The sequence below is a fragment of the Myiozetetes cayanensis genome, unplaced genomic scaffold, assembly GCF_022539395.1.
Source record: "Myiozetetes cayanensis isolate MyiCay16 unplaced genomic scaffold, myiCay2020 scf22, whole genome shotgun sequence".
NCBI lineage: Eukaryota > Metazoa > Chordata > Aves > Passeriformes > Tyrannidae > Myiozetetes > Myiozetetes cayanensis.
This window is the reverse complement of record NW_026087434.1, coordinates 5,966,430-5,992,441: the sequence shown is the minus strand read 5'-3', so window position 1 is coordinate 5,992,441 and position 26,012 is coordinate 5,966,430. Positions and strand designations below refer to the sequence as shown.

General features: G+C 59.8%; 2 protein-coding genes across 5 annotated transcripts; both read left to right on the top strand.

Annotated features, from left to right (window-relative positions):
* Nucleotides 1–950: 950 nt before the first annotated feature.
* On the top strand, nucleotides 951–10,044 carry EPN3 (epsin 3). Of its 3 annotated transcripts, XM_050319161.1 has the most exons (10): nucleotides 951–1,150; nucleotides 3,731–4,386; nucleotides 4,754–4,872; nucleotides 6,429–6,509; nucleotides 6,795–6,902; nucleotides 7,010–7,094; nucleotides 7,327–7,638; nucleotides 8,520–8,621; nucleotides 8,984–9,205; nucleotides 9,334–10,044. In XM_050319161.1, exons 2-10 carry the CDS (start codon nucleotides 3,816–3,818, stop codon nucleotides 9,651–9,653), a joined length of 1,920 nt encoding a protein of 639 aa, XP_050175118.1. In that variant the 5' UTR covers nucleotides 951–1,150; nucleotides 3,731–3,815; the 3' UTR covers nucleotides 9,654–10,044. The 3 variants fall into 3 exon arrangements, with proteins under 3 accessions (XP_050175118.1, XP_050175120.1, XP_050175119.1); XM_050319163.1 differs by lacking the exon at nucleotides 8,520–8,621; XM_050319162.1 differs by lacking the exon at nucleotides 6,429–6,509 and having other exon boundaries at nucleotides 956–1,150; nucleotides 9,334–10,042.
* A 507-nt stretch (nucleotides 10,045–10,551) lies between these two features.
* On the top strand, nucleotides 10,552–22,126 carry SPATA20 (spermatogenesis associated 20). 2 transcript variants are annotated; one of them, XM_050319419.1, is made up of 16 exons: nucleotides 10,552–10,615; nucleotides 11,615–11,752; nucleotides 11,973–12,037; nucleotides 12,413–12,567; nucleotides 12,788–12,931; nucleotides 13,202–13,403; nucleotides 13,502–13,632; nucleotides 13,713–13,817; nucleotides 14,321–14,395; nucleotides 14,611–14,823; nucleotides 14,967–15,159; nucleotides 15,948–16,116; nucleotides 16,534–16,742; nucleotides 16,882–17,081; nucleotides 17,199–17,279; nucleotides 20,680–22,126. In XM_050319419.1, the coding sequence occupies exons 1-16, from the start codon at nucleotides 10,584–10,586 to the stop codon at nucleotides 20,848–20,850; spliced, it is 2,283 nt and encodes a 760-aa protein (XP_050175376.1). In that variant the 5' UTR covers nucleotides 10,552–10,583; the 3' UTR covers nucleotides 20,851–22,126. The 2 variants fall into 2 exon arrangements, with proteins under 2 accessions (XP_050175376.1, XP_050175375.1); XM_050319418.1 differs by lacking the exon at nucleotides 10,552–10,615 and adding an exon at nucleotides 10,696–11,420.
* Nucleotides 22,127–26,012: the final 3,886 nt, after the last annotated feature.

Genomic DNA, 26,012 nt, shown 5'->3' with positions numbered 1-26,012 from the left:
CTGTCTGCCTCACCATCTGACACAGTGAATCAGGAGTGTTGGGAATGGAGGAAGAGGAATCTTGGGCTGCCATGGAGAATGCTTCCCACCGCCCGAGCTGGGATGTTCTCTGGGCTGATCTGGGAATGGTTTGGATGCTGGATGTGCTCTTCTCCCAGGCTGCAGCTGGAAGAGGGGCTAGATGTTTATTCAGCCTGCACAGCCAGAGCTTGTTGGGAATGTCAGGTTGCTCAGATCTGCAAAGCCCTGGAGGCATGTGGCTTCCCTCTGGGACCCGAGGCAGGACCTTCAGGCAAGACAGATCTCAGCTGTGCTCTGTGTGGCAGGAGCATCAGCAGGAAGGCACGATCCCCCTCCCAAATGTCTCAGCACCCCCAAGATGCTTTCCATCATGGAAAATGTCAGTGATATTAAATAGATTATATATATCCATAATACTTGAAGGGCTGTCAGTGATTAAAATGGAAGGCAGAGGCCGGGAGAGAGAGGGGGTGGCATTGAAATGATCGAGAGACATGACTTATTTTGTCATGTCATCTGATGCCTCCCTCTCTCCCCCCAGCCAGGCTCTGGGAGCTGCTCAGAGCAGGGGAAGAATCTGCTCCAAATTTAGATCCTAGCAAAAAAAAAAAAAAAAAAAAAAGGAATAATAATTTAAATAACCCAAATTGCTAGCGTGGCCTTGGGTAGCAGAGAGGGAGCTGCGTGGTGGGGAGGGTCGGCATCCTTCGCAGCTGCTTCCGCGCCCGTGGACGTGGATTTCTGTCTAAAAATAATGGGAGGAGGAGGAAAAAAAAAAATACAGGCGAGCAAGGCAGCAGCAGCGAGCAGCGCCTGGCTGGCTGCCAGCGAGGGGCAGTGACTGAGCATTTACAGCATCCCCGCCTCCCGCATGCGGCGGGGCAGGGGCTCGGCGCCGCATCCCCCGCGGCCGGTACCGCACCGCGCTGCGCCGCACCGCACCGGGGGGGGCCGGGGGGCCCTCTGAGCGCCTCGGCCGGTGCCCGGGCGGCCCCGAAGGGGTTAATCCGGGACCTGCCGCCGGGACCTGCCCAGCCAGCCCGGCAACTCGGCGGCGCGCAGCAGGAGCGGGCGGCTGCGGCCGCCTCCACCCGCGCTCCCCGGCGGCACCGGCGGCGGCACCGCGCAGGTAAGCGGGGCCGTGCGCCCCGGCAGCCGGGATGATGTGGAGGGGGAAGGAGGAGGAGGAGGAGGAGGAAGGTTCTGGACGCCGGAGCATCGCGGGCTGCGGGGGATGCCGGGCCCCGGTGGGTAGCTCGGTGCCGTGACGCCTCCCGGGCCGGGCTCGGGGCCCCGCGGCGGCTGCGAGGGGGAGCGGGATCCGGGCGGGTGCAGGAGCCGGCATCGAGGCCGAGGGCTCTGCGGGAGCCGTTCCCCGCCGCTCCCCCCCTCCATGGCGAGCGCTGCTCCTCCCAGCCCTGCACCTGATCAGGGATGGAGCTGTAATCCCCTCTCCGGGCCCCCCCTTCTGTCGCCGGACCCCTCTGCCCCCGCTGCAGTCCCCCCATCCCTCCAGCTCTCTCTCCACGCCGTTCCTCCTCGCCCCCCGCGCCGCCCCCGCGTCGCCCCCGCAATCCCCCGCACGGGGCCGCGGGCGATGGGGACCTGGCCCCGCAGCCGTGTGTCCTTCTCCCACCTGGCCGTCTCTTGCTCAAGGTCACTGCAGTAATTCCATATGAGCTGCCGGGTGCTGCCGCCTTATCTCCCGCACAGCTTCTGTTTCACTCCCTTTTTATTCCGGGGGGGGGGGGGGCTGTGGGGGGATATTGTGTTTGATAAACCCGCAGCTCTTAACCCCGCTGGCAGCTCCAGCCCTGATTACGTTCCTCTCATCCCTGCCCCAGCCCCATGCTTCCCGTCTCTTCCCATTCAGACTTCCCAGGCCATCTCATGGTGGGCAAAGTCCAGCTGGGATCAGGTCTCTGGCCTGGATAAGCAGTGTCAGGAGCCTGTCGTGCTGGACTTCGGGCTTGTCCTGCCAGGAGACCTGTTGGTGGCAGGAGGAACCATCCTGCCCTCTCCTCCTTGGAGTGCTGGTGTTTGCTGGTGCTTTCCGGGCTGGTGGCACCTTTGGAAAACGTGACTTTATCTCCACCTGGGTGTTGGTGGAAAGCAGAGCGTGCAGCCAAGTCCTGGAGGACTTTGGTGCTTTGCTGCCCTTGTCCTGAAGGTGTTTCTGTGCCAGGCAGGCAGCAGCACGGCTGTCTGTGCCATGGGCTCTCCCGGTGGGATCCAAAGGCCGCGCCGACGGGCTGCATTGCGAAAGGGAATCGATGCAGGGAAGCGTCTCCAGAGAAACTTTGCCCGCCCGCGAGCGCGGCGGTGCCAGGCTCCTCTCTGACTCACGGGAGATGTTGCTGGCGGAGCCGTGGGGCGCCTGGCCGCTGGCCCACGGGAGCAGGAGATGCCGGACTGGTCGCACGGGTTGTATGGGAGCGTGGTGGGTGCCGTGTGTGGCTCCTGGGCACGTCAGCACGGCCCCGGCCCAGCTCCGGCAGGACAGAGCGCTGTCCAGAGCCAGTGGAGGGCTGGACATGGTGTGACAGGTCCAGGGACGTACCGGCACCCAAGGTGGGTGGCGGGGTGGACACCGGTAATCGCTGCCCGCAGACACTGCTGTGTGGGGGAGATACTCCTCTGCCTGCAGGCGTTATCTTGGATGGGGGAAGAATTGCCAGTGAGTTTTGTCGCAGCCGCAGCGGGGGCTCTGGGAGCAGCCTGGCTCCTGGGCCCTGCGGTGCGGCCCTGCCGAGGGAAAGGCAGCTCCAGGCAGCCTCTGCCTCTGCCTTGGCTTGGCCTTCAGACAAAAGGAGGGTAAACACTGTCTTTCCACCATGCAGGGAGGAGGTGAAGATTTAGGACCAACATGGAGCAGGGGACAGGACTGTGATGGGCTCACGTGAAGACAGGTCCAGAATGCCCCATGTCACTGCATCCGTGTCAGTGCAGGCCATCCCAAGGACGGGCATTGCCCGTGGGGAGGTACCAGGGCAGCTCCTGGCCACACCAGCCCTGTGTCTGGGCACAGAGGAGATTCAGACAACTCGGGGTTTTGGGGAGAGGGGCATTGTATTATCCATCCTGCTCACTGATCTGGCACTGGCTCTTAGCACCCTGACTTTGCCAGCCTCTTGCTGGAGCAAAATTATCAAATTTGCTGGGAAAACCCATCTGATCAGCTGCCAGCTGAGTGAGTCGCGACAGGCTCTGACTCACAGCGGGGTTTTGTGTTTGCACAACGCATCCTCGGCGGCACTGAGAGCCTTGGGGTGATGACTGGGACAAGCAGGGCTGTGTGCACCTGCAGGTAGTGCATGTGGGGGCACAGGGGAGCCCCTGGCTGGTGCAAGGGCTGGGAGGGGTCTGAAACCAGCTTTGCTGGGATGGTGGGGCTGAGGCAGCTGGGATCCGGAGGAGGGACCTGCCATTTTCAAACGGTTACTTTTAGAAGCAGAAGTGCAGGGTAAATTCTTCTCCAAATGTTGCTGAATCTGGAGTCAAACCTTGTGCTGGCTCTGCACAAGGTATTTTTTCTTGTGACCACTGTTGTGTCTTTAGGTTAGCGAGCGGTGGCAGCCCCCCAGGGTGCACCTGATGCCCCGATGATGGGCATTAAGAAGTGTCCCTGTTGCTGACCGAGGGCTCTGGGGACGGGTCTCGGTGGCTGGGGCAATGCTGAGGTCTCTGTGTCACTGTTCCCCCGCTGCAGGCGCCGGTGAGGCTGTGGCCGTGATCACTCATTCCTTCTGCACCGTTGCTGCCTGCCGCTGGCAGGTTTCCGGCACCACACAGCCATGACGACCTCGGCGCTGCGCCGGCAGGTGAAGAACATCGTGCACAACTACTCGGAGGCGGAGATCAAGGTGCGGGAGGCCACCTCCAACGACCCCTGGGGACCCCCCAGCTCCCTGATGTCGGAGATCGCCGACCTCACCTTCAACACGGTGGCCTTCGCCGAGGTCATGGGCATGATCTGGCGGCGGCTGAACGACAGCGGCAAGAACTGGCGTCACGTCTACAAAGCCCTCACCCTCCTGGACTACCTCATCAAAACCGGCTCCGAGAAGGTGACCCACCAGTGCCGGGAGAACCTCTACACCATCCAGACGCTGAAGGACTTCCAGTACGTGGACCGCGATGGCAAGGACCAGGGCATCAACATCCGGGAGAAGGTGAAGCAGGTGATGGCGCTGCTGAAGGACGAGGAGCGGCTGAAGCAGGAGCGGGCGCACGCGCTGCAGACCAAGGAGCGCATGGCCCTGGAGGGCATGGGCAGCGGCAGCCACCAGGTCACCTACGGCCGCCGTGCGTCACCCTACGGCGAGGACTACGGCCGGGCACGGGGCTCGCCCTCCTCCTTCAACTGTGAGTGCTGCTGGTGGCTCGCCCAGGCTCACTCAGAGGGGGCAGGTGTTGCGTTTGGTTTGCACCTGCTTGGTGCCTATTGCTCTCCTTCACCTCTCAGGGTGGTGGTGGTGGTGGTGGTGAAGCCCATCTCCATCCTGCACTGTGGAGCAGAGATTTGGCTCTGTGGTGAACCCCAGCAGCAGAGGCAGCTGGTGGTGCCTCCAGCCTTAAACCCACGGCTTGTTCGTGGTCAGGAGCTCTAACGTGGGGCTATGTCCCCTGGGAAGGCCAGGCATTGGGATGTAGGCCTGGAGGAGAGGCTGGTGATGTGCTCCCCAAAATACCCCAGTCCTGACACATCCCCTTTTCCTCTTTTATCCCCCAGCATCATCCTCATCCCCACGGTTCGCCTCTGACCTGGAGCAAGCGCGGCCCCAGACGACGGGCGAGGAGGAGTTGCAGCTGCAGCTGGCCCTGGCCATGAGTCGGGAGGAGGCAGAGAAGGTAGGGTGGCCCTGTCTGTCCTGGGGCATGAGGCATCTCCCTGCACCTTGCCTTATGTATGGGCACAGTGGCTCGGTTCCCTGGGAGGAGGGAGGATTTTGGGGGCTGCCTAAGGCTGGTGCACGCACCTGCAACTGCACCAGGCTGCTGGCATTGTGCCTGGCATCCAAAATCACCAGCAGGCAGATGGAGGCATGGGCTGCCCCTGCTCCCTGTCCTCATACCAGAGAGGACAGCACCAGGCGGGGATCTGTCCAGCCTCCCAGACCCCAGGGTGAACTTGGGGACTCTTCTGGATTTGCCACAACTGCCCCCCACCCGGCTGCCCTCTTTTGCCGAGGGTTTTTACTCTAAGCTCCCCCATTTCTCCTGCCTTCCCATGGAGGTTTTAGGGGGCAAAGCCTTGCCCTGCAGTTTGTGTGGTGGATGTGGGGCCATCAGCAACCCCACTAAGCTGGGAGCTCGGTCTCACTGTCTTTCAAACTGGGATAGAAAGAGCACTGGGAAACAGCCCCAGGAGGAGCCCAGCAGGTGTGCAGGCAACAGGTGAGCTGCTGTCCCCAGTGTGAAATCACCCCAGGCTGTCCCCTCTCTTATCTGGTGGCCACAGCCCCTTTTCCACCAGGAACAGAATTATTTGCACACCGTGCGGGCTTGTCACCAGCTGGTACAGCCCACATGGAGCCTGTGGATATGGCTGGCACACAGAATCAGAGGGACATGGGACCAAGGGACATCCCCTGGAGCGGGCACCCAGCAGCACGAGCTCAGTCCTGCTGGGCAGGGGACATGCTCTGGAGACGGCGCTTGGTGCTGCCCGTCTTCCCTGCCTAATGGAGGCTCTTTTGGAGATGTGTATCCCTATTTTTGTCCTGGAATTGGAGTATTTATAGCTTCCTCACGCTGCTGCGATGAGCGCTGTAGCAATACACTCTGGGAAGCGTTGCCTGTTGGAGACCATCTGGGCTGTGCACGTGTATGCACACGAGTACAGGTGTACACAAGCTCACCCCCACTGGGGTCCCCATTCCCAGCCCCAGTGGGTTCCACATTGCTGGACAAGTGTCACAGGGTGGTGAAGGGACAGGAACAGCCTCTCCTTAAAGTCTGCCTCACGTCTGGGTAGGGCGCTGCAGGATTCCCAAACTGAAGCCAGCCAGTGTCACAAACTCTTTTCCCCAGCAGGCTGCCGGGGCAAGGGGGTGCCTAATTCATCCCCTCTCCTCCACTGACTTCATCAGGGTCCCTGACAACCTCCCAGGGGAGATGCTGGCTGCCTAATTTAGGGTCATCCCAGCCTCAATGCAGAGGCAGGTGATGGGGTCAGGGAAAGAGCTGGTCAGGGGCCATAGGGAGCCTGAGCAGGAGCTGGTTAGACAAAATAGGGCTCCTGGCTCCTGGGCTGGGGGTCCACAGGCAAGGCTGGCTGGATGGGCACAAATGTTGTGCAGACAGGCAAGGGGCCACAGGAGAGGCGGTGACAAGGACAGGGGCCTCCGAGCAGTCCTGCGAGCTGAGGGCAAGCTGAAATGTCACCCAATTTCCTCTGTTGGCAGAAGCCACTTCCAATTTCCAGTACAGACGAAGAAAGACAATTGCAGCTCGCGCTCGCGCTGAGCAAAGAGGAGCACGAGAAGGTACCTGTGTCCTGCAGTCCTGGCGCTCCGCTCTCCTTGCACTTGGGCTTCTCTCTGGGGCGCCGGAGCCCAAAACACCACCTTGCTCCGGTGCCCGCTTTGCTTTCCCTGCTCTGGGCTGTCTGCTGAGTGCTCTCCTGGTGGGCTCAGCCCTGAGGGAGCTGTCTGCTCGGATGCGGGGACTTTTCGGGGATGCGGTGGCAGCTCCTGTGCTGGTCTGTCTTCTGGAGAAGGTGCTGGCTGCGGGGTTGCTGAGCTCACAGACCCCATCCCTTCTCCCTGCAGGAGGTGAGGACTTGGCAAGGGGAGAACTCCCTGCAGCAGAGAGCCACGGAGGAGACTGCCCAGGGCAGGGAGGAAGAGCAAGAAGAAGATAAGATGAAGAAAAGCCAGGTACAGCAGTGAGGATGGATGGCCACACAGACAGCTATTGGCTTTTGGGTGATCCCACAGGTGTGCCTCAGGTTTCCCTCACCTCTTTATTCCCTTTCTGTTTGCAGTCCTCTATCCTGGAGCTGGCAGATATATTCGGACCGGCGCCAGCACCCTCCAGCCACACGTCTGCTGACCCGTGGGATATGCCAGGTGAGGCAACTCACAGACTGCCAAAATTGGGGACAGTGTCAGAAACCTGTCCCTTGCCTCTGTTCCTCCCCAGTCCCCAGGAGCTCAACAGTAAGGACCTCTGGGTTCTCCTCCGTTGTACACATGGATGGTGTGGCTGGAAGTCATGGCCCTCGGGGCACATCCCTGCCACTAACCCTCCCTCTGTGCCCTGCACTGTTCCCCTGTCCCACAGCTTCCCTTCTTCTTGCAGATATGAAACCCAAAGCGGAGCCGGTGGCCTCTGGCTGGGCCGGTGCAGCAGATCCCTGGGTGCCAGTCCCGGACACCAGTGGGGAGCCCCTCTCCCAGGCGAGCACTTCAGCCCAGCAAACCTCTGCTGGGCCCTGGGATTTTCCCCCCAGCACCACTGCAGGCTCCGACCCTTGGGGGAAGGCGCCCGTGTCTTCTGGCTTCCCTCCCGCGGACCCTTGGGGGACGGCATCACCCCCAGCCCCTCAGGGCTCCGGTTCCACTCCAGCTCCTGACCCTTGGGCCGCTGTGCCCGAGCAACCTCCGAACGCTGGTAAGAGGCTTGATGGACCTTTTGGCTTTGCTGGGGATTCTGGACAGCCCTGAGCACCGCTACCCTCCTGCGAGTGGGCACCTCGGCGTTCTGCCCCCATCCTCCTGCAGCCAGCTCCCCAAACACCCCCTGCCCGCTCTCCTGCCCCGCAGCAGGACCTCTGCTCACCCCTCAGCATCCTGAAGACTTCAAGGAACTTTTAGGCTCTATCTCTGCACAGAATAGGCTGTTTTAATTAACACGGCAGTTAACGGAGCACTCCCGTGGGAGCGGATGGCAGCCACCACACCACTCCAGCAGCAGGTTGATGGTGTGTCCCGTCGGTGATACCTGTTTGCTCACCCCAAACCACCCCTGCACACCACGCCAGGACCAGACGGGACGGTTGCTGGTCGCAGGTGCCACGTTGCAGATGGGGAGGCAACTGTAGGAGCAGCCTGTGTTTTGGAGCTCAGTGCCACTCTCAGTTCCTCCTTGGTGCTTCCTCCAGCCCCGTGCAGGTCCTGCGTGTCCTGCCCCCAGTTTTGGTCCCCGGTGAGGGGCACAGAACCCATTCTGAGGGCCAGTGCTGGTTGCTAAAGCATTTCTGCAGACCTGTCCCCTGCCCCTGTCCCTGCTGGGGCTGGGGAAGGGACCAGCCCACTGCGGGGGGATGGCTGGGAGCAGTGGGGGTGTCTTGTTCTGCAATGACCCCATGGTCTGTCTCATCTGAGCCCTCCCCAGTGCACATTCCTGACCCCCAACCCCACTCCAGCCCCCACTGCACCCCCACTTCTCTCTCTCCTTGCTGGCAGCCACCCCTGCCTCTCTCCTGCCCACACATCTCCTGCCTCCCACCTCCCCGCTTGCTCCCCTCCTTGAGTGTCCCCTCTTCCCCCCAGCTCCAGGGGGGAACGCTTTCGACCCGTTTGCAAAGCCGCCCGAGCCGCCGGAGCAGGAGCCCTCGCAGCCGCCCTCCTCGGCCAAGTCCAGCAGCCCCGTGGGTAAGAGCCGGGAGCGGGCGGGTGGGGACGGTGACCTGTCCCTGCCCGTGGCAGGGAGGCAGCTCCAGGGCTGGCCAGGGCTGCGTGTGGCTGCTTGCTGGCGTGGCCAAAGCTTGTCCCCATCTGCAAACTTGCCATGGGCCTGGGCTCTCCTGTAGGCGAGAGAGCAGCTCTGGCCCCTGTTTTGTATCCATGTCCCCAGCCCTGCCAGCTCCCATGGTGGCTCCAGGGGGCACTTTGGGCAGGCCATGCTGCAGGCTCAGCCCACCGCACTGAGCTGTGACCTGCGGTGACAGGGGACGCCGTCACCCTTGGTGTCTCCCAGTGGCTCACGTGGCTCATCTCCCCTCCCTCCATCCCAGAGCCGGACCCCTTTGGCGACCTGTTCCCCAGCACCAGGCAGGATGGGGCGAAGAGCTTCGACCTCACCAACCTGGCTGACTCCCTGCCCGAATCTGGCAAGGAGCGGAAGGACTGTAAAACCCCCGAGGCTTTCCTCGGCCCCGCCGCCTCCTCCCTGGTCAACCTGGACTCCCTGGTCGCACCTACACTGGCTTCCAAGACCCGCAACCCCTTCCTCTCCGGTAGGTGCTGAGGGCTGCTGGCCAGGGGCTCCCCTGGGCTTGCACAGGGGGTGCTTTAGGGAGGAAGAGGAGGAGAAGTGCCGGGGATGACCTGGCCGCCCTGACGTGTCCCATCCTATCCTTGCCAGGTCTGAGCACGCCGTCCCCAACCAACCCCTTCAGCCTGTCCGAGCAGCCCAAGCCGACGCTGAACCAGATGCGGACCAGCTCGCCGGTGCCCGGGCTGCCCGCCGGCCACCCCGCCAACTCCATGACCTACAGCGCGTCCCTGCCGATGCCCCTCAGCAGCGTCCCCGCCGCCACCGCCGCCCTCCCCGCCTCCGCCAGTGCCTTCCCGCAGGCTGGCACCTTCCCCGAACTCCCCGGCGCCTTGCCGCAGCCTCTACTGCCGCTGAGCGGCCCCCCGGCCCCGCCGTCCGCGCCCGGGGGGCTCAACCCCTTCCTCTGAACACTCTGGACGTGTGGACTCTCGCCCCTTCCCTGGCTGTTACAGCCCCCACCCCCATCTTTCCTCCCGCCGAGACTCGGGGGGCAGCGGTTCGCTAAAGCTGCACCGGGGTGTGCCCCCCACCCAGCCCCGTCCCCGTGCCCGCTGTGGGGGGCAGCCAGCATGAGACCCCCGTGCTTGACGGACAGGAGACCCCTTTCCCTGCCAGGGCCAGTGCGGGGGACCGCGGTGAGGCTGACTGGGAGGCATCCAGCATGAGCCCCGGTGCTTGACGGGCAGGAAGGGACCCCGTTCCCCTGCGAGGGGGCCACGCTCGAGCCCCCGTGAAGAGTTATGGTGTGGGGGGCTCTGCTGCAGCGGGGCCGGGCGGGTGTACGGGGGTCCGGCTGCTGGATGTGGACCCCCGGCGTGGGGGGTTCTTTGTGGGGAGGTGGGGCAGCGCGGGGCCGGGGGGAGGAAGCTGGGGGGTCCTCCCACGCCACGTGGTTCGCGCTCCCTCGGCTGCTGCCCCTCGCCCCCGTTCCCGTCGCTCCCCGCCCGCTGCTGGGCGCCGCTCCGGGCCCGGGGAACGCCAGGGCTTGGGCGCGGCGGCGGCGGCGGCTGCGGGTGCCCGTGCGACAATAAACTGCGCTGAGAGACACGGTGTGCGGCTGCGGGACGGGGCTGGGGCTGGGGCTGGGATCGGGATCGGGATCGGGATCGGGGCCGGGCGGGGGCGGCAGATCAAGGGGCGGGGCCGAGGCTCAGGGGCGGGGCCGAGGGCGCGACGAGGCCCGTGATTGGAGGGACAGCGGCTGAGGGGGCAGAGCCTGGAGGGGCCGTGGCTCAGGGGGCGGGGCCGTGGGCGAGGCGGGGCCGGTGATTGGGTCAATGGTGTCTCGGGGGCGGGGCCGTCGGCGGCCGGGGGCGGGGCCGGGTCCATCCGCCGCCATGTTGGCGGGGCCGCTGCGCAGCGCCCGCAGGTACCGGCGGGGCCCCGGGGTGGCGGGTCCGGCTCCGGGGGCGGTGGATGTGTGACCCGGCAGCCCCGCTGCGCTATCACTGCCTCCCCGCACCCCTTCTGTGCCCCCCTGCTCCCCCTAAGTTGTCCTGCAGCGCCCTGTACCCCGCCCTGCATCTCCTCCCGAATCCCTCCTAAAGCCTCTCCTCCATTCCCCAACATCCTCACTGCATCCTTCTGCACACCTCCTTATCCTCCTTAACTCCTTCCCGCATCCCTGCACCCCCTGCATGGCTTTACGTACTCTCCGCATCCCAGTCGTGCGCCCCCCCTCACGCTTCCTTCCGCATCCCTGTATCCCGGCCCTTCATCGCTGTCCCCTTCTGCATCCCTGTATCCCAGCCTTACATCCCTGCATTGCAGCCCTTCATCCCCGCACACCTTCTGCACCCCTGCATCCCTGCACACCGTCCTTGCATCCCTGCACTCTTCCTGCATCCTCATGCCCCAGCCCTGCATCCTGCCCAGCAGCAAGGGAGTCTCTGTGGTCCCCTCCTGCCTGTCATTCCCCTCACCATGAAGAACCTGTGCCCCCCTGCCCACACCCGCACCTTCCACCCGCCCCTGCACCCACGGAAGGGCATTTTCCTCTCTCTGGGGGGGATGTTCCTCTCTGAGGACATGCAGGTCAAGTCCCACAGGCACTGCTTCTGCACCCACAGCTATCGGGTGTGTCCCCAAAGGGTGCTGGAGGGGGTCAGCCCTGGGGATGGCAGTCCCCTGCCATGGCTGTGCCAAACTGGAGAAGAACCTCCCCTGAGCCTCCAGTGAGTGGAGAGGACGTGTAGGGTCCTGAGGGGGATGGAGGTGGACTGAGTGCCACCTGGAACTGGGGCTGGGAGTGGGGGCACCAACAGGGACCGGGGTGATGGTGGTTGTGCCCTGGGCCAGCGTGGCTCTCCCTGAATGCTGAGCTCCCCTGTGCTGAGCAGGGAGCCCAGGACCCTGTTTGGTGTCACAGGTGCACGTTCCTGACGGGGCTGGCAGCCATGGCCACAGGGGGGTCACCCAGCCCTCCCGGCGTCCCTCGTCACACCAACCGCCTCATTAATGAGAAGTCCCCGTATCTGCTGCAGCACGCCCACAACCCTGTGGATTGGTAAGAGCAATGGGAACCTTTCCCCTTCCTCCTTCTCCTCTCCTGGTGTCTGAGGGGCTGAGGGACTCGCTGCCATATGGAAGGCCTCCCAGGCTCAGGGTCCACCCTCCTCAGCCAGCTCTGGCTGTCCTAACTACTCTCACCAGGCAGCAGTTCAGGAGGAGCCTGGGTCCTGGCAGCTGGAAACCCTGAAGTTCCTTTCTTGTCTTTCCCCCTACAGGTACCCTTGGGGTCAGGAAGCCTTTGATAAAGCCAAGAGAGAAAACAAGGTGATATTCCTATCAGGTAACCAGAAACAAGACATATTTCATGTCCCCATGAGTGGTTCAGTAGATGATCAGATAAGCTGGGCTGCATCCCAAGCTGGTGTGTGAGTAGCCATGTAGGTACTGATGGACACTGAGCAAGAGAGGGCCACGAGCTGGAAAAGCTCTCCTCAGAGGTGGGCTCCTTTGAGAGCAAGATTAGGCCAGATTTTAAGAGGAAGAGCTGGAGAGCCAAGGGGACCTTTCCTTGTGGGGAGGCCCAAAAGAGCCCCTCCCTTTCTTCTCTAGGGGGGCAGCAGCTGTTGCCCATAACAGGCCTCCTCATCTCTGAGTGATCTCCCCATCACTCAAATGTGTCCTGCTCCCTTCCTCACTCACCTGAGCTTTTTTTCAGTGGGCTACTCCACCTGCCACTGGTGCCATGTGATGGAGGAGGAGTCCTTCAAGAGCAAGGAGATCGGGGAGATCATGAACAAGCACTTTGTGTGCATCAAAGTGGATCGTGAGGAGCGGCCAGACGTGGACAAAGTGTACATGACCTTCGTGCAGGTGAGGGAGGCACGGGCAGGGCCCAGGAGGCTTGGACTGGCTCCCTCAAGCTGAGGTTCGTGGTCATCTTCCTCAGGCAAGAGGAACCAGTTTGTGGGGTGGTATGATGGGGCCATCCTGGGGCCTCTGTCCTCGAGTGAGGCTCTTGGATGTGCGGGAGGGGCACAGAGCAGAAGGTGCCTCCTGCGTGACCTTGGTGCACCCGTGATTTGTCTTTCAGGCCACCAGCGGAGGAGGTGGTTGGCCCATGAGTGTCTGGCTGACCCCAGATCTCAAGCCCTTTGCTGGGGGGACGTACTTCCCTCCTGAGGATCGATTTCATCGCGCTGGTTTTCGGACTGTGCTGCTCCGGATCGCAGAGCAGGTGTGGGGCAGGAAGGGCGTAGCAGCCAGTGCTCAGCCAAAAAGGGACCCAGGGAGGTTGGTCTGGGCTTGAAAGGTGACTGAGTTAGGAGGTATAGTTGTGAAGAAGAGTATCCTAGAGAACATGCCAGAGCTTTGGCTGGGTTGGAGGTGAATTTGAGGTGATCTGGGGAGGGTGATTGAGAACCAGAGGTGGGTTTGGGCTGATGCAAGGCAGGAAACAGAGAGAGAAAAACATGAAAGAGTTGTCTTTCTCCCGTTTGCATCTTAGTGGGAGGAGAACAAAGATGCCCTGTTGGAGAGCAGCCATAGGATTCTGGAAGCACTGAGACAGACATCTGAGATCCGTGTGCAGGGCCAGGAGTCACCCCCCCCATCCAAAGAGGTGATGGACACCTGTTTCCAGCAGCTCTCTAGATCTTATGATGAGGAATACGGTGGCTTTTCCCAAGCCCCCAAGTTCCCCACTCCAGGTCAGTGTGGCCTCTGCTGCTGAGCCTTGTCGTGGGGCAGGCAGTGCTGTGGGGGCAGAGCCCACCCCACAGCCTCCCACTTTCTCCCTGTATTTCAGTGAATTTGAATTTCCTGTTCACGTACTGGGCCCTGCACCGAACAACTCCAGAGGGTGCCCGGGCACTGCAGATGGCTCTGCATACCCTCAAGATGATGGCTCATGGGGGCATCCATGACCACATTGGTCAGGTAGGAGGAAATCCTTGGGGGTAAACCCCTGGCATGCCCTGGAGATGTGGGGTGGAGACGTGTCCACGTGGTCTTTGCAGGGGTTTCACCGCTACTCCACCGACCAGCACTGGCACGTCCCTCACTTTGAGAAGATGCTGTATGACCAGGGGCAGCTGGCAGCTGTGTACAGCAGAGCATTTCAGGTACAGCCGTGGCATCCCTCTGTGAGGGCTGAGCCCACTCATGCTGGCTGGGGAGGGCTGGCTTGATTTGGGGAGCAGCTTCAAAGCCTGTTCCCCGAAATATTGCCCATCCCACAGGTATGGAGCAATCCCGTGCTCCCTTCATCTACTGTTGTTCAGACAGAAACACTGCACAAACCCGTGACAGTGCAGCCCCAGGGTTTTGAACATAATAGGGGAGGGAACAGCCTTTGGGCTGGTCTTTGCAAGTCAGCAAACAAACGCTGCTGCCTCTGACCTTGGTGTAACTCCAGGGTTAGTAGATGATCAGTATACACTGATAGTAGATTTATATTGGAGATCTCACTCTGAATTCATCCCACATTTAAAATCGCTGGACTTTCAAATGTGATTCACCTCCTTTGCCAACTCTTTAGATCAGAGTCTCTTACTTTATCTTTCTGTGTCTCCTGCCCTTCCCCCTGCCCCTTGTAACACTGATGTCCACCCTGTGCCTCCCTCAGATCTCTGGGGATGAATTCTTTGCCGATGTTGCCCGTGACATTCTGCTCTATGTCTCACGGGACCTGAGTGACCAGGTAGGTTGTTCCCTGAGCTGAGCCAAAGGGAACCACTTACCCTGCCCTGGGATGTGGCCTGGGGATTCTTTTCCTTCCCTCCCTCCCCAGCTGAGCTCAGTCTGGGGCACTGCTGAGGCTCAGTGACCAGACTGCCGGCCCAGCAGTGATGAGGAGCTCTTTGACAGCTCTTTGCTGTCCTGGTAGCTGGAGGGTCTCTGCTGCTCTTTTCCCAGACAGGAGGTTTCTATAGTGCAGAGGATGCCGATTCCTACCCAACCACCACATCCAAAGAGAAGCGAGAAGGAGCTTTCTGTGTGTGGGAGGCCAAGGAGCTCCAGGCTCTGCTCCCTGACCCTGTCGAGGGGGCCACAGAGGGCACGACCTTGGGGGATGTCTTCATGCACCACTACGGAGTGAAGGAGAACGGCAACGTGGACCCCATGCAGGTGAGGGATGCCTGGTACCGGGAGCGTTGGTGGGGGACCCACATCCCTGGGCTTGGAGGGATGGCAGAGCAGCCCCAAAGCACACGGGGTCTGACACCTCCCCAGCTGGATGGTCTTCATAGAACCCATTTCTGTCCTTTCAGGACCCCCATGAGGAGCTGAAGGGCAAGAACGTCCTCATTGCCCAGTGCTCCCCGGAGCTGACGGCGGCCCGGTTTGGGCTGGAGCCGGGCCAGCTGGATGCCCTGCTGCAGGAATGCCGGCACAGGCTGGGCACAGCCCGGGCACAGCGACCACGGCCACACCTGGACTCCAAGATGCTGGCAGCATGGAATGGTGAGAGGCAGCTCGGCTCCAGGGGCATGTTCCTCGGCTGGACCCCTCTGCGGCTCCCTGGGGCCAGCATGTTTTGGGGGCATGGTAGCAATGAGTCCTGCTGGGTCTGGAGAACCCCCAGAGAGGCATAGGGATCAGGGTTGGGGGAAGCAGCTGGGCTGGGATCAGGGACTAGGGGGAAGCAGCCCCACACCTGCAAGCTGTGAGGCTGTGGAGCATTGGGATATTGTTCTGGCTTCATTTTCCTCCTCAGCTGCCAGCAGAGAGCAGCAAAATTCTTTTCCTGGCTCAGCCCAGCTCCCCGACTAGGCTGTGGGGAAGGGGACTCAGCTGGGGACCCAGAATCCAGGCTGGCACAGAACCCATCCCCACTGCTGCATGGGCAGGGGGAACCACTGTGTCTGTCTGTCTGGGCATCCTGCTGCAGGTTATACTTCAGGACCCCAGGCACTGTTCCCAGCAGTAAATCCCTGGGTATCTGGGTCTAGAGCTGGTGTGGGCTGGAGTTATAGCATCTCCTGCAAACAGGATTACTCTTAAGCCCTGTTTCTGCCCACAAGTGAAGGCTCAGCTCCTGCTGACCTTTTAGTGCTCTGCCTTTCTTTTTGGTGACAGTAAGTGACTTCCTTAGTGATTTGAACTGAGCAGAAGAGCTGGTGACTGAGCCCTGACCTGCTGGCATCAGGGAGGATGAGCTTCACACTGAGCATCCTTCCAGTGACAGACAGAGACTCCCCACTGGTCCTGTGTGCTCTCCTGAGCCCATCCCCATGTCTGTGCATATGCAGGGCTGATGATCTCGGGCTTTGCCCAGGCTGGGGCAGCCCTGGCTGAGCAGGGGTATGTGCACAGGGCTGCACAGGCAGCTGCCTTCCTGAGGACACACCTTTTCGACCCCGACAGTGGGAGGCTGCTGCGGAGCTGCTACCGGGGCAAGGACAGCTCAGTGGAGCAGAGGTGAGTGTCAGTGTCTGTAGGTCAACTGGCCACTCTGCAGGTGCTGCCTGGGCTCCCAGCACAGCCCATCCTCCTGTCTTCCCGACCGGACTGAAGTGGGAGGGAGGCTTTTTGCTTTGTGCAGAGCCTCTTCTGGTGCAGTTTAGGATGCATTAGTGCCCCCCACCCAGTGAGGAGGGGTTAAGGTCAAATCTTTTCCCGTTCCTCATCTATGATGGCAGGAGTCTTCCCCTGCCCTCATCTCCTGTACAGAACCCTGGGGCTGAGCCGTGTGATGACTTAGCACAGCCACTGCTTATCTTGATGGCATCTCCTTGGGTAGCAGAGACCAGTGGGCAGGGCTTTGCTGCCTTGGAGAACGTTTACAACCTGGTCAGTATAGAGATCCTGATGCTCCTTCCCCATATGCCCCTGCAGTGCTGTGCCCATCCAGGGCTTCCTGGAGGATTATGTCTTCGTCATCCAAGCACTCTTTGACCTGTATGAAGCGTCACTGGAGCAGGACTGGCTGGAGTGGGCCCTGCATCTCCAGCACATGCAAGACAAGCTCTTCTGGGACCCCAAAGGCTTTGCGTATTTTTCCAGCGAGGCTGGTGATCCCTCCCTGCTCCTGCGCCTCAAGGGTGGTGAGCCTGGGGACATGGCCATGATCTCCATGGGTGATGGTGTGGGGCAGCTTTGGGAGGACAGGGGCGATGCCAGGCAGGAGAGCCAGGCTGTGGGGTGGTGGGGCACTGAGCTGATGGGAGCTGTTTTCCCCTGCAGACCAAGATGGAGCAGAGCCCACCGCCAACTCTGTCACTGTCACAAACCTGCTCCGAGCAGCTTGTTACTCTGGCCATATGGACTGGGTGGAGAAAGCTGGGCAGATCTTGGCTGCCTTCTCAGAGAGGCTGCAGAAGATCCCAATAGCCCTGCCAGAGATGGCCCGGGCCACTGGCATCTTCCATCACACCCTCAAACAGGTATGGGCTGGGACTCAGTGTCCCCTCGGGATCTGCTGCAGGGAGTGGGGCTGGTGGTGGTGTGGATGCAATCACAGCTGTTTTCTCCCTCCTGCCACTCACATTCACCCTGGACAGGTCGTTATCTGTGGGGACCCCCAAGGAGAAGACACCAAAGAGATGCTGCGCTGCGTCCGCTCTGTCTTCAGCCCAAACAAGGTAGAGGTGCCTCCCACTTGCCAGGCCTCCCCTAGTCCCCGTTGCCTGCGTTGCTGGTGCTTCCATCCTTTTCCTGGTGCTGCTTTAACATCCATCCTCTTCCTCCTCCTCTGTCCTGCCTCCCTTTCAGGAAGCATCCTGTCCTTTCCGGAGGACAGGCAGCCCAGCCCATCCGTGGCTGCAGCATCAGCTGCTTTTGCTGCTGGCTGTTTACACTGCTCTCAGCCTGAGCCCAGTGCTTTCCCAAGGGAAGACCTTTCATCCTGATGTGAATGTGTCATGCCTGGTGGGAATGTGTCATGCCCCATGCAGATCCAGCCAGTGTGTGGGTCACCTGCTGCCTGTAGCCACCCTGGCATCCTTGGAAGTAGCAAGGTTTGCTCCAGCTCTGGGTACCCCCAGATTGGAGGGGCTGGTGTTTCCCAAAGCTTTGTGCTGTCATTGTGTGCTGAGGTTCCTGCCTGGCTCTGCTTGTCCACACCCCTGCTCTGAGATGTGTCACTCTGTGCATCCCACGGAGGGGCTGGAGCTGTTTGACTGCCTGTGGAGCTGGCAGGGAAGGGCAGTGCAGCAACTGGTGCTCATCAAATTTGGTAGGCAGTGTCCCTGCCCTGGGCATGATGGCTCTGGCCTCGGCAAAACTGGAACTGAGGGAAGTAGGACTGGGCTGTGGGTGAGGGTGCTCGACATTTGGACCAGATTAATCCGTGCCTGTTGGATCCTGGTGCCAGGGACTGGCATGTTCAACCTCAGCATGTGGCAAGCTGATGCTGAGGCCAAAGCACCAGTTTCCTTCTGTAGCCCCACCTGGCATGAACTGAGGAGGGCTGAGCTGTAAGCACAGGATTCCCTGCTCTGTCCTCACATCAGCTCAGCCCACAGGGCTTTCACCCCTGACCTTCTGTCTATGTGCCCAGCAGTGTTTAATGCTGATAATGCACACAGCTCTCCTTCCTCCCACCGTCACCTGTCCAGCAGCACCCTCAGCCATGCTGGTCCCTGTGCTGTGTGCAGGGCCTCTGCTCCTGCACTCTTCCTCTCTCCCTTTGACAGGATTGCAGTGGGTGACCCAGTTTGCAGGGACAGGAAGCACTGGGGTGGCAGTGGCAGCCTGGCACTGCTGCTGATAACCCACTCTCTCTGCCCACAGCTGGTTCAGCTGTCGGTCCCCTGAGCCCACATCAGGGGCAGCTTTGGGGTCACAGGGTGCTCAGGGGCTGCCTGAGCACAATGGTGCCTGTCTGGGCTCTGTGCAGGCGGGCAGTGCTTGGTGGGGCTTGTGGGGGGCTGAAGCTGGACCCTGGTAGCAGGCAGGGTGGGGATCTGGCCCTGTTTGCCCCTTGCCTGCCCTTGCATCTTCCTCGTGTTGCAGTGGTGGGATGGAACTGAAGCTGTTTCATTCAGTATCTTGGGTTTGTTTCCTGGAAGAAGGAATGTGGCTTTTCCCTCCCAGAGGAGCAGAGCCCAATGGGCACGTGTCTCTGCTTCCCCAAGCTCAGAGGGTCGCACTGCCTTTGGGAGCAGCCTGCTGCCTCCCGACTGCCACCCATCTTTCTGTGCTGCATCACATGGACATGCGGGTGCTCCTTTTCCCACCCGCCTCCTGCCCCCTCCAGCTGCTCCTCAGCTCTCCTTCCCCACCCTGGGAAGCTGACTGAAGCAGAGCAGTCCCAGGTCACCTGCTCCAGGGACGTGGCAGCTTTGGGAATTCACTTTGCCAAGGAGTTGGGGAAACATCATTGCTGTGTCCCCTGCGCCCCCACTCCCTCAGTGCTGGCAGGGCGTCGAGGGCCAGGCTTGTCTACAGGAACACAATTAATTAGGTCGTTCCAGTAATTAATTCCTTACAAACCTCACACTGGAATCCTTGCTGTACTGAGATGCCAGTGATAAAATGGCATTGAGGTCGTGGTTTTAAATGGACCCTGGGCCCGGAGGAGGCCTTTGCCACAGGCGGCTGCTGTGGGGGTGCAGGTGCTCTGGAGTGATGCTGATGGCTATTGCTCAGGGTGTCCTGGTGCTGGGAGCACGGAGAGTTGGATCCCTGCTCCAAGGCTGAATCCCAGCTCCTGGTATAGATCCCTGCCCTGTTAATGGTCTTTAGGGTAATTATGAAGGATCCCATTATCTCCTCAGCTGCAGAGCGCTCGCCTGCCGCTCGCCTTCATCCTGGCCCCGTGAGAGGACCTTGGGGAGCTTGTGAGAAAAATGAATAATGAATTTCAGATTGGACATGAATTGGTAATTAATCACTCCTGGAATTAATTCCAGACAAAGGCGAAGGGGGAGGAGGTTGAGGGGAGCAGGAGGCAGGCAGGGAGATGTGCTGAGCCAGAGCTGGGTCAGGGCAGTGGCCAAGCAGATGTGGGGGTAATGGGGGACAGGACGGGACTACAGCAACCATTATCCAGGGCAGGGACTTGGGGACACATGGCCCCATGGGGACACAGGAGTGTGGGCAGCCCGTGCCAGGCACAGGTGAGGCTGCGTGCATGTCCTTGGGTGTCAGTGCTGGGTTTGCTGCTGGCCCCAGAGCTGGTGCAGAGGATGCTGCATGCTGGGCAAGCAGTGCCATGGTGGGAGATGTGTGGGAGCAGCATTTGGTGTTGGCATCCCTTGCTGGCGTTGGTGTGAGTGTCATGGCATGTGGCGAGTGTGTCTGTGCTCAGCAGGCACTGCAGCAGGTGCACATTGCTGGGCTGGGGCTGGGGTGGGCAAGGTGTGTGTTCTGGCAGCAGGATGCTCCTGCCATGCCTTGGGCCTTGGGAAGGGCTGGCGTTTTGCTCACCCTGTGCGTCGGTGTCAGCACGAGGCTCACAGCCAGCTCCTGGCCTTCCTTCTGATTAGCCTGCAAGCCCTGAGGCTTTAACAAACATTTTCCCTTTCAGAAAAGCTAATTATCCTGGAAGCCCGGCCATCACCCCTGGCTGGTGCTGCTGTGTCAGCTGGGAGAGCCCCTGACCCACTGCCAGCGGCTGAGTTTTTGGGGAAGCGTGGGGAGGGCAGGAGGAACTGGGCTGTAGGTGGGATGGGGTGATGCTGCAGCTGGTTCTGGGGCTACCCCTGGGCTGGGCAGGTGTTCCCAGGGAGCCAGCTGGCTTGGGCAGCCCCCTCCGGGCTGGGATGTGCTGATCCCTATGCTCCATCCTGGCTGCTGAGTGTCTGGAGCAGACAAGGGAGGCAAAGCTGCCACATCTCCATCGTGCTGCCTGCAGCACAGCCGTTACAGGGATGTGACCGTGGCACACTGGCGTGGGTCCCCTCAGCTCCCTGTCCCTCATTTTGGGCAAGCACATGAGGGGGACACTGCCAGCCCTCAGCACGTCGGCAGGGAGGGAAGGACCAGCTCCCTGGCACGGGCTGGCCGTGCTCTCTGGCTCTCACAGCTCCTTCTCCACAGGTGTTGATGCTCGCAGATGGAGACAGCGCCGGGTTCCTCTACCGCCAGTTGCCTTTCCTTGCATCCCTGGAGAGGAAGGATGGGAAAGCCACCGCCTACCTCTGCAGCAACTTCACCTGCTCCCTGCCTGTCACCTCTGCCCAGGAGCTGCGTGGGATGCTCAGCCCATGAGCCCCTTGGCCCCACTGCCTGAAGGAAGGCAAGAGGGGGGACAGACTGGCACAAGACCGTGGGAGAGCCCTGTAATAAAGCCACCCTGAGCACCACCACAGATGGTTCCTGGCAGTGCAGTGGGGCTGTGCCCTTCCCCACCTGCAGCACTGGTCCCCGGTGCTGATTTTTGGCGCGGCCAGGAGACACCCACGGAGGAGCGTGTGCACACGCACTCGCTCCTCGCTGCCTCTTGCTGATGAAAAGGAAAACAAATTAAATATAAATCCCAGCGTTAATGGAGAAGTCAGATGGGAAAACTATTAAGGTTCCCATAGCAACCGAGGGTAACACTGTCAAAAGCACCTGGATGACTTGGGAGTCAAGTGCTCTTGAAAGTGGTACTGGTTACGAGGGCTCTGGTATTTTTCCATTACAGAGGAGATTGTAACATACATTAAGTTAATATATAGTGCATGGAAAAACCTGCTGATTACAGCTGATGAGAACTTTATTCTCATTTTCCTCCCCTCCATCCCTCCTCATCCTCCCTGCTTCCAAACAGGTGAGTACCAGGTTTTCAGCATCCCTCTGACACCCTGGGCTCCCCTGGCATGGCACCCTGTGCCCAGGCTGGCTGGGTGCTGTCATCTGGCAGCAAAACAGCACTGCCCACCAGCTTTCCAGTGGGTTGTGCCAGAATTTGGGGGTAACCAGCCAGGAGAAATGCCTTTGAAGTCAAATTGGAATTTTGCACTTCATCTGAATGCTTTCTATGCTTGTGGAAGAGGAGGGGTTTTATTTTCTCTCCTCTCTTGGTTTTAAGAGCTGAAGTGTTTCTGGAAATCCAGCTGAAAGTTGCTGTTTTGGCAGATGGCTGGCTGCTTTCCTCTGGGTTTTTTTGCTCTTTTTTTTTTTTTTTTTTTTAACTTGGCATCTCTGCTGTGGGGATTGATTTGACACCCGTTCTCAGGAGTGCTCGGAGGGAGTTGGTCTGTGTCTGCCGGGAGAGCATCCTCTGAGAGCGGGGCTGGTGCTGAGTGCCCGCAGGGAAGCCCAGACATCTCAGATGCCACAATGGCAGCTGTCCCCGGGGTGGCACAGGGCTGGGGGTGATATGCTGAGCCCATTTCGGTGCCCACCAGCCCCCTGTGGCACAGACACAGGGTGCCTTTCCCCCACACTGTCTTGCTTGTCGGTGCATCTCTGTAAGCAGCCGCCGGGCAGAGCTGTGCTGTGAACCTCTGTCAGGATGAATTGGGCTCACCTCTCAATAAAGTAAACCAAAACAAAAAAAGCATGACAAGTTCTCTGTGATGAATAACTGCTGTTGTGGCACCTCTCTCCACCTGGCGCCTCTGCCTTGCTCCTGTGCCTGGGTGCTGGTGACCCTGTCCTGTGTGGCCCCACTCTGCCCATCCCCAGAGCCACCCATCTGCTTCAGCTCTTTGGATTTTTGGCCTTGGCAAGAGGGGTTTTGCTGGAGTTTGGTTGCAGCAGCCCCTTGCTGGTATCCCCCAGCCAGGCTGGGTGCCAGGGCACCCACCGCTGCTGCTCCTCAGTGGTGGCCACAGTGGTTAAACCCTCCTGGTGACACTTCCTTCCTCATCCCTCTCCTGTCGTCACCAAACCACTGATTTCATGCCAAATGCCACTGATTTGGTGCAAGTGTTGTTTTCTGGGGCACTTACCAGGAGACAGGGCTGGTGGGTGCTGCCCAGCTGGTCCAGCCTCTCAAGAGGGTGATGGAGTGTGGTCTCAGGGTTCAAGGGTCCTGTGCCACTTCACAATACCCATTTCCCCTACCCTTTCCTTTCAGTGGAAGATGCAGGCACTGCCAGAGACTCTCCCTGGGGCACCACCAGACCCCCTTTCCCCACCAGCACGGAGGGTAGCTGGAGGCAGCACCCTGAACTCCCCTGCTCCTTTCCAGCTGCAGAGTTGCCAAAAAACCCTCTAAACCCATGTCAAATAACTGATGTGCTGTTTATTGCCCACAAACACTTGGGTTTGCCATCAGGCTGCTCCGGAGGGCACAATGGGGCTTCATCACCCTGCCCAGGGCTCTGAGCTCACCTGGAAGCCCTAAGCAGGATGGGGATAAACAGATTTTTCCCTTTTTTTTTTTTAGTATAAAACCTCCCTTTAACATCTAACACTTACATTGGGGAAGTGCAGTGCACCCCATTGCTCAGCCCACCAAAGCAGCTGGGAGGGCTGACACCCACCGTGCCCCTTTGGGGGGTCTGGGACGCACGGGCAGGCAGCCACCCTTGCGGCACTAATGAGGCTTTCCCTCTAATTATTATTCCCCAGCAAAGCCAGTGCTGGTTCTGGGTCTCTTGGCTTTTATCTCCGCTGGCATTGATGTGACATCAATGGGAGACAGGCTTTGAAAGCTGTTTGTTATTTGGGATGTTGCATCTGGGGGAGTGGGGGGATGGAGAGGGGGTGTCCCCAAGCCTGGATCCAGCCCTGCTCCAGTGTTGATACGCCCCCATCTGAAACAGATGGTGGGGTGCAATTTGGGCATCCCAGCCTTTGAGAAGGTGCTCTGGGCAAAATGATGAGGTTTTCCCACGCAGTGGTTTCCTGTGTGGGTGCTCAGTTCACAGCCGGGCACGCGGTTAATTCACGTGTGAACGCCCCGTTAGATCATGGCTGAGCACCCCATTGTGCCATGCTTGGGTGGCCAAATAGTCAACACCTGAGCACTGATCTGCTCATGCCTGAGTGGCTGATCAGCTCCTGCCTGAGGGTTATTTTCTGCATAAACAGGCAGGTTTGGGTAGCTGGGGGCTGCTGCAGGAGGAGGTTGGGAAGTGCCGCTCAGTGGCTGCTCTGAAAGAGATGGAGAAGCGCCATAAGGCCCCAAAACAGTAGTGGAGTCTATGACAGGCAAGTGCAGAGGGGTAGGAGGTATGGGCTGGTATGAGGAGTTCCTCCATGCCAATCCTAAGCTGTCCAGCCCAGTTACTGCAGTATTCACCCAGAGTGGAATTTGCAGCCAGCAAGCTGCCATGGTGAGTCCTCTGAGTTCCAGCCTCCTCTCTGGGGTAATCTGGGGCGCTTGCTGGGGTCCCCTTGCACAAAGAGGTGGGTGGGGGCATGTGTTGCATTGCAGTAACCCTCTTGCAGCATCCCATGGAGCATCTGCAGGCAGCAGGGGGGTTTGGGGGGCTCAGCAGCTCTGCTACCTCCTCCCTGCCCCAACATTTGCCTTGCACAGATGTTCACGCCATCCAGCTCCAGTAATTCCAATATTCCTGACAAGTGAATTTGCAGCTGAATCCAGCCAACCCTTGCTCAAAAATGTGCTTTTTGATTTTTAAACTGACTTTCCATGCAGATGGGTGCCAGAGACCTGGGGGGGAGGGTGGAGGGGCAGAGCCAGACTGCGGCGTGGGGGACTCTGTGGGTGTGTCCCACTTGGCTCAGCTGCTGCCTCAGTTTCCCCTCCCATGAAAGCATGTCCAGGTCATTCCTGTTCAAAACATCCACCACCCCAGCATGATCTTGGAGTGTATGCCCTGCCTGGCCTCTCCCAGAGGCCACCATGAGCTCCAGGGCTGTGCAGGGAATGTACAGCTCTCCCCAGGCTGGCTGCCATTGTGCACGGCTGCACAGGCCAAGGCGTTTTGGGGACCATCATGCCCACACCATGCTCAGCTGCCCCAACCAGGCTTTGCACTCATGGACAGGTGCTTTTAACCAGTTTAACACTTGGTGGTCCCCCACTCCTGCCTGGCAGCCTCAGGAATTCCATCAATTTCTCAGGGGAGTGTCAACCTCGGCCATGACTGGGAAGGTGGGGAGGGATGGGAAGGGATGGCCAGAGGCCCCACGGCACGGCGGGAAGCCATCCACACCGATTAAGGGTTATGCAATAGACACTTGGCCATTACACGGCCACTAATCCTCCTTAAATATAGTGTTGGTATTTACTGACCGCAGTAAATATTGCATTAAATCAAAATTAAATGTTTATTTTGGAAGCTTTGCAGAAGAGTGGAGGAGCGTGGCTGGGGAGGAAGGTGCACGTTTGTGGGTGCCTGGGTGGGAGGAGAGTTCTGGGGCGCACACAGCAATCAGGACCCCAGTGGAGGGATGGCCTTGTCATCTGTATGGGGACGTCCCCAGGTGCTGTGCAAGGCTGTCAGTCCAGGTGAGGTGACAGTGTGGCATCTCCACTGCCTTCAGCGCTTTGTGAGCTGCTAAATTAGAGGCGAGAGATGCTGAGGGCTCCCAGGGAGCCTGGGCTGCTAATCAAAGGGGAACAGGCTCCGCTTTCCATCTGGGGTTTCATCCAAGGCTCCAGCGAGGGTTGAGGCTGCTCATCTCTCTGTGGCTGGGGGGGGGGAAGGGGGGATTTTGGGGTTAACCCCTTTGGTGCTGCAGCCTGGAAGAAGCATGTAGCAATACTGTATGGTATAAGCTGAGGCAGAAACCCACATGAGGAACCCCAGGGCTTGGGGAAAATTGGAGCTGGGAGGCAAAGCCCAAGATTTGGGGCCAAATCTCCTGCAGGATGTGTCCTGAGCTATGGGAGCTGGATTTCTGGCTGCAGCATGGATGTCCTGAGACAACTTCCCCAGTGCCTCTGGGCTGATGTATGTGTGGGGGCTTTACCCACAGAGGAGAAACCTGAATGTCCCTGAGTGACCCAGAACTCTCCTCCCCGTCCCTGACACCCATGAATCTGGGACAGGCAGAGCCAGGCTCACTGCAATTATCCATGGATTAACGGCAGCTAATTTAGTTTGAGTCACAGAGGCTAAATTGGATCGATATGCTGGGGTGAGGAGTGTAAAAGAGGAATCAATAGGTATTCAGAAATGCAGAAATCTGGCTGCACATCCCTGAGGGATGATGCTTTCGGGGCCGGGGCAGTGGTGATGCCTGAGCGATGTGGGGCTGGGAGGGCGAGGTGGGGACGTGGGAGCCGGGTGGCAGGCGATCCCCCGGGCGATGCACGGCAGAACTGCAACTCAGCACAAGGCTTTCATCGGGATTTTGCAGCTCAGCAGACTGGAGGCTGCCGTGACAGGCGCGAGCTGCGTCTCTGCGGGATTCGAGGCACGGGTTTGACAGCCGGCCCCCGCCCGTGCCGGTGCGTTCGCCCCCGCGCTTGCCGGGGACGTCATGGCTGTGAGGAAACTGCTCTGATGTTCAGCCACAATTTG